This window comes from Volvox carteri, assembly GCF_000143455.1.
Source record: "Volvox carteri f. nagariensis unplaced genomic scaffold VOLCAscaffold_40, whole genome shotgun sequence".
Lineage (NCBI taxonomy): Eukaryota > Viridiplantae > Chlorophyta > Chlorophyceae > Chlamydomonadales > Volvocaceae > Volvox > Volvox carteri.
Window position 1 is genome coordinate 1230004 of NW_003307583.1, and position 9580 is coordinate 1239583.

Genomic DNA, 9580 nt, shown 5'->3' on the forward strand with positions numbered 1-9580 from the left:
CCCAGCGCCTTACAGATTCGGAATACCTTTATTCCCGCGACTAAAAACCTATTCCTCCGTTCGGACGGGAAAATTAACCGGCAGAAATGAAAACAAAAACACTGGTGGGAAGGCGGCGGGATAAAGCCAACCTTGCGGAGGGCATGTTCGAAGCCTGTTTGAAGGATAGCGCAGTCCAGCTGCAGATTTTATTCATGAGGCAGGTAGTGGGGATGGCACGGCCATCCCACAGGCTGTTGTATGCGGAGCTGGCTGAACTCCCCTTACAATATTACATGGTGAAGCAGATCCTCTGTTTCTGGAACCGCCTTCAAAAGCAAGTGGGATCCATTGCTCATGCAGTTTTACGGCAGGAGATAACCGATGCCCTGACCAACCCGGAATGGGAGGGTTGGGGAATCTCAATGTTACGACTGTTTTCCTTCTTGGAGTGCAACATTTTGAACGGAATACCGCAAGAAGTCGTGGGGATAAAGGAGCGTGTTGACTGGTTGTTGAGTAGACCTCTACCCGAAGGAGTGATGATAACGGCACTAAGAGAGCGTTTGATGAGCGGCTGGGACCATACGCGTCTGACTGTCTTGCCAGAGGAGTACCCATCAGATGGGAAGCAACCGTGAGTGCAAATGGCGAAGTGTAAGCACTGGATGGGGCTGGCCTTTTCGGGAGCCGCAGCCGTCATGTGGCCAACACATGCTAAGGTTTTCCTCGTATAGCACATCGTAAGCTAATGCAGTTTCGTTTATGTTGCTGGGCTTTGGAGGCAAACAGAGCATGAAGGGGCGAGTACCATGTCCCCAGGGGGCAGCAGTTTTGCCACTGTTATGGTACTAATAGCCGAATCGAGGATGAAAAACACGTGTTATTGGAATGCCCAGCCTATAATGATATTCGTGCTGAAGAGGGATTCGATCATCAACAGAGCATGTTGGAGGCCATGAAATGGGAACCTGCACGTCTTGCAAGGATGTTGGAACATATGTGGGCTCACCAAAACTCAATTATCCCCTTTGGACGCTAGTCTGGGCTGATGTGTGGTGTTTTTCCTTTCCTCCGTGGCTTTTAGGCGTTGTAGTATTGCCCTTGGGCCTTCGGGTCACACACCCCCAACCATGTAACACACACACACATATGAGCTCAACAGTAAGCTTACAGGATACAACACCACCCCACTAGATACAACAGGTACAGAAGCACCTATCACACATGCCAGATATGGTGGTAAAATAATATGCCCATATATTCATGAGGATGAGGAATTTAAAGCAAGGCATCATAGAAATCTTTGTAGCCACCACAGTATACCGGATAGATGTCTTACATAAACCACGTTTCTGCTCCTCTAAGCAGCACAAGAAATCACAAAAACTATGAATAAGGAGTTTAAGCCTGGCCACGGCATCAGGTTACTGTGGGGCTGTAGTAGCTGGTACACGGTACGGATATATTTTTAAGTGCAACCGCCAGCTTCTTGAGATGCCTTTTCAGCGGCCAGCATTTATAGGGCCAGCCACACCCTCCAGCTCCTTGGATGTTCAGTGCAGTGGCCCACAGCCCCAATTGCCATACAAGCAAGGCTCTGGGATCTTCCTTGAGGTCCTGAAGGCAGTATAACAGGACGGGAATACATAACGATATTACAACAAATCTGTGAGTCTTCACTTTGTGTTATATAGCCATCACAATTTCTGATCAAGGTGTGTGTGTGTGTGTGAGAGGGGGGGGAATTATGTACCATCACACCTCACCTCCGCAGTGCCACACTCCCCTCATCAAATCGAACCCCTCATCATCACCCTCCAGCAGTGCTGAAAGCCAGAGAGGGGAGGGGGGAAAGACGAAGCACAAATTGAAGCTGCTGCCAGGGCAAGAGAGTATCAAACGTAGTACTGACCGAAAGGCGTCCGTGGCGACCGTGACCTCGAGATGAAGAAGTGAAGATGTCAGAAAGACTACCTTCCTAAGCCGCCAGAACTAAAAAAAAGAAATAGTATTGCCAAGCCGTAAAGCAGTAGGTGTAGAAAAGTAGTTGTGAAGGCGGCGGAAAAGTAGTAAAGTAGTGCTATTGTACAGCTGGCATAAAGTTGCTGACCTGGACAAATAGCTGATTTGCTGATACTGAAAGGCTGTCGGTATGTAAGTGCTCCTCCTGTTCCCCCAGGGGAGGGGGGAAGGTGGCTGTCTGTGTGTGTGGACAATGTGTATATGTATGTATGTGTAAAAAGATAACACCCCCTGGGGGAACAGGAGTAAAGTATCCCCCAAAAAACAAAGACCAATCCACACAGCAGCTCATTTACTCCCTTCACCCCTGTCTAATCCCCCTTTCATTGCACAGTTCAAGTTATCTAACACGATCTCCCCCATCTCCAGATTCCCCATGTGGGGTGGTGGTAATACACACCAAGGGGGTAACTAGGGGAAGTGTATTTCCTTGGGTGTGGGAAGAGAATATAGAACTGACAACTTCTTTTAATGTAACATTTTACAGGAGGAAAAAGCCCTCCCGTAATCGGTTTAGGCGAAGGATGTCTTACCGAACACGCCCTCAGAGCCTTCAATAGCTGTTTCGCCATTCCGTCCATTGCATCATTTGACATTCCCTTATTTTTAACACCAGGAGCTTGTTGTAGCTTTCGAAATTCTTTCCTTCGTTAGCTCTCGCACATGTATATCTTAACAAGGATATCATAATTTCTCGTCAGAATAACATGCGTTTCATTTATGTCTTTTGTATGTCTTCCAGTGATGACGCAGTCCAGATTTTGGAAGGTGGTGGTCCCACGGGACCATAGACTAGCACCGCTGCCGCCATCGCGGGACCGAGCTACAACAGCAACCAGCAGGTAGAACTCAATCCTGAAGCAATGGATACTCTTACAACAAGATTTCTGATGATACTGTGTCGAAGAAATCTTGTTGCAAGGCTTCAGGATTGCTGCACCTCGGTCCGGCGATGGCGGCGGCGGCGCTACTTGATGGTCCCGTGGGACCACCACCTTCCAAAATCTTAGCTGTATACTAAAAGGCATACAAAAAGGCATATGAAAGACATCTTTTTTGAAGAGAAAAAATGATATGCTTGAGTTAGGGATATGTATGAGCGGGACTTTAATGAAGGAAAACATTTCGAGAGCTACTTACCAAGGTCCTGGTGTTAATGGAATCTCAGAAGATGAAATTGACGAATTGGCCATTGAAGGCTCTGAAGGCGTGCTTGGGACAGACATTCCTCGCCTCAACCGACTATGGGAGGACTTTTTCTCCTGTAAAATGTTGAATTATAAGCTGTCACTTCTATACCTGCTACACTTATGGGTGTAGCTCTGGATTCGTAAACACATTGATAGTAAGTAATGATTGAGGCTTCGGCATTACATACGTATGGGAAAAGAGCAATAATATCACAGCCCCCACGTTTTGTGATGCGTATAAATGCTGACTATTTAAATAAACATAAACCCTTCGTACTTCAATTTTCGTACCATGCTTCTCCATGCGCGTTTTGTGAATGCGATCGTTACAACGCCTCCCGCACAACACTGTGGCAACACTGTAATAACCACACACACACACACACTGTGGCCTTATTCAAAGATCCTCGGTCCTCGGTCCTCGGTTCATGTGTGTGGTTGTTACAGTGGGCTCAGATTCAGATACAGTGGGCTCCAGATTCACCAAGAGTTGGTGGGACAAGTCCAGTACACATGCATATGACAGCGCCGCGCTACATGCACTTCAGCATTTCGTGGAAGGCCAGGAGTATAATATCACCATGATGCAATCACATATGTTTCCGATGGCGGTCCTTGATCACAAGGGATGTCTTAGCAGATGTTGGGGGGGATTGCTAAGGAGCAGTCGTAAAAGGTCCCTAGATGGTGCAAAGGCGCCATGCGCCTTCACAACGCTGATCAAACCCGTGAGTCGATGTTATTTGCCGCCACGCAGTTCGCCTTCAATGCATTTTAGAGAGGCACAGCAGGCCTGGACTTGCAGGCCAGCCCTTGCTATGTAGTAGGCGCAAAACGCCTGGCTTGAGCTGCATTTTGTGGCGTGGGCAATCGGGGGCTTTTTGCCCTCATGCACAAACTCGAACAAAACTGCATTCGGCTCCTCCTACCGCGTCCCTAAACTGCATTTTTGACTCGGTCCAAAGTAGTTCTCCAGGTTCAGGGTCCCTTGCGCTGGCAGTGATGATTGCTACCGCTCATTATTGCGCTCGCCAATGATCGGCCAGAAATTTATAATAGTAGTAGTTGCTGTTAGTTCTTTCTGAAAAGCTGTAACTCTTAGGTAAAAAAATGATTAAGCAGCCCCTCGCACAAATGTGTCCGGTCGTACTCTGCCGAATAGACCCTCCGTACTTCGTCCCCAAAGCCAGGAGCGAATTTTGCCTCGCGGATGCGCACGTGCGATTCGAAAAATGCGCCTGTACAAGTGTATGTAAATTTTCTTGGCGAAAAGTCGTGGTGTGTCAGCGCGCTTGTGCGGCAGCATGTTGGCCACAGTTGCACGCGGCAAGCAGGACCGTAGGAATGTATGGCTGTCTTGACGTAACTGAAAGCATATAACTTGGTATCAACACGCGCTCATGGAATGGCCGCGGAAGATGAAGCGCCTGGCGAAGCGGCACTTTTCGAAAAGACGTGGCGCCTGCTTACATACGCAAACAGCATCTTTTTTCGTCTGAAGTCAAAATACAAACTGTCGCAAATTAAAGATAGCATACACAAAATTAAACATAAGAACTGGAAAATCGGTCACAGCTGTGTAACTGAAATGGACGCCGCAGAAAACTTGGAGCAGGTTTTTTCTGTGCATATGGCCGCTCCTGCGTTAGCCGTGTTGCAGCAGCTCCGGAAGGACCTCAGCAAGCAGCAGGCTCAGAAGCTGCTGGACAACCACCGTAACTTTCTTCAGTTGGGCACGTGCAGTTTTGGTCGGCGGGGTCAAACATCTTACGCATTGCGCACGGAAGCCGAGGTGCAGCGTCTCTGCAACATCGCGAACATATCCGGTACGCAGTGGCGCGCTTGCCGAGCACAAATTGAAGTTGGTCGCATTACACCAGTCCACAAAGCATGCATGTGCGCCAGCAGATGAAAATGTGGCGCACTTCTGGTCAAGGGGTGTCGGTCTGCGTTTACGAGGTAAGGCAAGAAACAGGGAGTGGCATAGCTTGGGTCATGGCCGTGGTACTGGCGCACGACCTGTCGTCTAAACTAGCCCGCATTAGTCCGCCTCTTTTCAGTACGTAAGTCATGTCTGTCAGCGTTTACGTGGTGAGGCCAGACTAAGGGGCGGCATACTTGTGGTTATGGCAGTGGTATATGGAAGGACCGCTCATCAAGCACCTGCCCGCATTAGTCCGCCCTCTATTCAGAAACCCATATTGTAAGATGGTGCCATTTCCTAAGATGGTGACCGTGGATAGTGGGATGACGAGGACCATTTCAAGCGCCCACCGTGTCCATGTACAGCTACAATGGTTGTGTAACTGTTTGCTGCATAATACCCCATCCTACAGGTCCGCAGGGTGCCGCGGAAGTCCGTGTGGCGCATACACATGATGGCTGCGTGTGTGGTGACGTGGCCGATACCAGTACAGCCGACACGTCATCCATGCGTATCGATGAACAACCAACCGACGTTCGCGTTGGGAATGCAGAGCCATCCAGCAGCACCAGTAAGCGTGTGCCAATGTGAGCATGTGATCCGCGGAGTGTGACATGCTATGCAGCACATCGCAAAAATCCAGCGAGGCCTGTTCTGAAGGCACTGCTCACAGCCACATCCATGTCCACATGCATCATGTTGATAATGTGGCTCCCTGCTGATGCTTGCTATGCAGGCCAACTCCGGGTGCCCCTATATGCTCGCAGCGACATTAGCAACTGTGCTGTCGTGCCGCTCGATGCCCACGCAACGTGTTTGGACTGCGTGCGACATGGCCTCATTGCCGCGGGCGCCACTGATGTGCCTGCGCCTGAAATTCTGCTGGCGACCGTGGTGGCTGCCATTGCCGAGTCTTGGGAGTCGATGCACTATCAAGTGCTACACGCCCATGCCAGCAGCCTCCCCAGCACTTGCACGGCGACGCAATATGGTGAAGCCCTACAGCAGCACCGGCTGCTGCCAGGCGACGTGGAGCTGGCGGTTCTTGCCCATGCCTTCAACATTGCGATCACAGTGTTTGACCCGGCTGGGCTGCAGATCTGCTACTGGGGCTCCAGCTCAGCGCCAACAGAAGTGTGCCTCATCCGGCAGGCGGGCCTCGCTGGTGCCCCCATGCCTTACCGCCTGCTGGAAATGGTGCCGGGTGTGTGGACAGGGCAACGCCGCCAGCATCTTGTCGCGGCTTGTCGCACGGTTGGCCTCTGCATGTCAGAAACACCGTCAGCCGAGCGGGCTGGTCAAGTGTGTGCTGTCCTGCAGGCGATGGACAGCCGCTTTGAGGTCACTGTGCAGCAGGTGTTGGCAGAATGGGCTGATCAGCATGAACCTGCGGTTCAGGTGCGGCGGCTGCTTGCAGTCACACGGCAGTCAGCGCAACACTCACCGCTGCAGCAGCAGCCCCCGCAGCGGCAGCGGCAGGAGCAGCAGCAAAGGCGTCAGCAGCAGCACCAGCCACAGCAGCGCAGCCGGGTCGCTGCACAGCCAACACGCCAGCAGCATCATCGACCATCTGACGGACCATTGCCCAGTCCTGCTGTAACAGATGCTGAGAAAAACATTCCTGGGTACTTCGGAGCATCCTGGCGCAGTGGCCCCGGCCACAGACTTGGCATCTCTGACCGGCTCGCGGCTTGGAGCGCTGTCACAAGCATGCTGCTGGCCGGTGCACTTGTGGTGTGCGCCATGTGTGGTGTCACCAGCACCGACTTGCACGATGACCTCAAGCGCTGGGCCACTGTCGAGCCTGTCGGTGCTGCCATTGCGCCATACTCATTCCACAACAGCTTACACGCCGGCAGCACAACAACATCCGAAGGCCTGTGGCACCTGTGTCCGCACTGTGCTCCATTGTATCCAGCGAACAGTGGCAATGAGCGAGCAGAGTATCTGGTCTTCCATCCACCAGACTATACCAAGGCCATCGTGTCCTTGGACGCCATTGACCAACTGCGGATAGGCCTAGTGGATGTTGGACTTGGCTTCTTTTCAGCAGCGTTTGGATTTGTTGCCGGCAAGCTTCGGCAGCAGCATTGCATGGAAGCGCTGGTCCTGGATTGGGCACGCGACTCCACACGCCGCGTCAACACGCTGCCCCCGGCACTGCAGGAGGTGCTGGGATGGAGCGTGCAGCACAACCCGCTTGTCAGGGAGTTCCTCACCGTTGCTGAACAGGTCCCACCCAATCACCCATTGCCATACCTTTGTCCAGCTGATGTGCAGGCGTTTGTCGCCGGGGATTCTTCGCCAGCCGCGAGCATCTATCGCGCTTCGTAACATAGCCCATTTCCGAAAGTTTATTCACGCCCATGCACTTGCGCAGCGCCGTCAGCACCATGACCCCAGTCCCGTCGCCTCACCTCCTAGCGCACCTTGATTCATTCCATACTTTACACCCCATTCCCGTCCGAGCTCGCGTTCACCGACGAGCGGGCGAGCTGCACGCCGCACCTGGAATGCAACAGCTTTTCGATGTGCTGGGAGCAACACGCCGCTTTCACATTTCCGCTTGTCCGCCTGCCATTTCCATGGCGCTTTTTTCATTGCCGCATTCCACTTGCCACAGCGCCCCACCCGTTACCGCAGCTGCCGACGCCCATGCTCACCATGCGAAGACGTACCGACTCCTCCGGCGCCCTTCCGATTCACCCAGCCCCCTTGAAGCGTCCGGTTCGTACGGTGCCGCGACTTGTATAAATGCAGGCCTGTGTCGCCTTCCATTCCATACATTCACCTCTTTCCATTTTTAAGCTTATATACCAAACTCGCTTTCGCGGTCGGCAGCCAGCCAGCCTCTCGCTTCGCTGACCCCACTTCTACTTTGGTAACCACGATCAACATGCCTCCCAAACTGGCTCGCCCATCCCAACTCCCGCAACAGTCCCTTCCGCCCACCGACTTGGGCGCTTACGGCGCGCCTTCGCCGAGCGGGCCGTCGGGCTCTTCGGCCGGCGCGTCAGCCAAGCCGCCCGTCCACATCGCCGACCTGTGGGCGCAACTAGCAGCGGCGTCGCCAACAGGCGGAGGCCGCGCTCGCTCCACGCCATCCGGGGTGCCGAGACGGCCGCTGTCTTTCAAGTATGCGCCTCATCTTCCGTTGCTAGTTGCCGCCTTGCCGCGCCGCACCCTGCCACACAGCACGCTTGCCACTCCTGCTGCGCGCCCACGCGCCACTCCGCCTGTCCCGTGCATCCAACATCCTGACACGCCCTGCTGCTGGCCCTCGTTCCGTCAGGCAGCAGCTGCTCTTGGCAAGCATGGGTTGTCACGGCGAGGACGTCCTGCGCGCTAACCACACCATTGCAGAGTTCAACGTGCTCCTGGCCGAAGCCCGAAAGTACAGGGACGAGTTCCTGGAGCAGCACCACGTCAAGCCCGCCAGCAGTGAGTCGTGCTGCCTTGCCGCTCATTCCTCGCTTGCACCCGCTGCCGTGCCCCGTGCCCGCTCTCCATCTGTCCGGCCATGTGGCCACGGCATCCCTTCCTGTCACGCCTCGCCACTCCATGCCTCCACTTCCCTCCCGACATCCCGCCAACCTCACATCCGCCCTCCCTCCCTCCCAACACCTGCAGCGTACTTGTACAACATCACGGCAGCAATACACGAAGGCGACATGCCGGACCGTGCGACCGCGACGCATGCGGCGGTCATGCAATTGTGGATCGCGGCTGCCGGCAGCCTGCGAGCAGATACCGCCATAGAGCTCATTTATGACTATGGCATGGACGCGGGCACCGTCCTCAAGACGGACCAGGAGTTCGCGCGCTCGGTGCTGACGGCCGCGCAGCAGGCGCGAGCGTCGGGCGCCCTCCTGACCACAACCACGCCAGCCAAGCGAGCCGCAAGCAGCCCCGCCGAGCCAGATTCAAGTGCCTCCCCCCGCACGTGACTGTATACCATCACGTGCGCTCCCACCGGCAGAGTGTATGTCGGCCAGTCACAGGACCCTCAACGCCGCTTCCAAGCTCATGCCCGCAACCCACCCAGCCGGATGAAGGAGGACGCCAGCCGCTACCAACCCTTCCATGACCACTTCTCGCTCACGCGCCTCATGTCCACCGCCAATCCTGCACTGGCCCAACGGATGGAGGCCTTCTACATCGCGCAGTTCAAGGCTCGGGGGCCAGGCGGCTACAATGTGCTGTGCGGGCCGCCTTCCGCCAGCCCGGCCTTCTACGCGATGAGGCGGCAACGCGCAGGCAGCGCACACACGCCCACCGCCGTCACGGTCCAAGACAATGACGATGACGCCCCAGACACGCTCGCCTAGCCCTCACAGCACCTACACGCCTCACGCTTGACGGAGTGGGTCCCGCGTATTCAGCGCGAGGCTTCCCCACCTGACCAGTGCTGTTTCATTAGGGCACGATCGCCCTTGGGCCGTCATTCACGGTGCATACTTGT

The 9580-nt window shown here is 54.3% G+C and overlaps 2 protein-coding genes across 2 annotated transcripts; one reads left to right on the forward strand and one right to left on the reverse strand.

Annotated features, from left to right (window-relative positions):
- Positions 1–1401: 1401 nt before the first annotated feature.
- VOLCADRAFT_94976 (uncharacterized protein) lies at positions 1402–2600 on the reverse strand (the record flags this gene model as incomplete). Its single annotated transcript, XM_002954140.1, has 3 exons — positions 1402–1599; positions 2093–2182; positions 2538–2600. 3 exons carry the CDS (start codon positions 2598–2600, stop codon positions 1402–1404), a joined length of 351 nt encoding a protein of 116 aa, XP_002954186.1.
- Positions 2601–4599: 1999 nt separating this feature from the next.
- Positions 4600–9580, forward strand: VOLCADRAFT_106274 (uncharacterized protein; the record flags this gene model as incomplete). Its single annotated transcript, XM_002954054.1, has 10 exons — positions 4600–5020; positions 5103–5153; positions 5531–5689; positions 5855–6516; positions 6571–7350; positions 7762–7845; positions 8057–8361; positions 8411–8559; positions 8749–9061; positions 9098–9580. The coding sequence occupies 10 exons, from the start codon at positions 4600–4602 to the stop codon at positions 9444–9446; spliced, it is 3273 nt and encodes a 1090-aa protein (XP_002954100.1). The 3' UTR covers positions 9447–9580.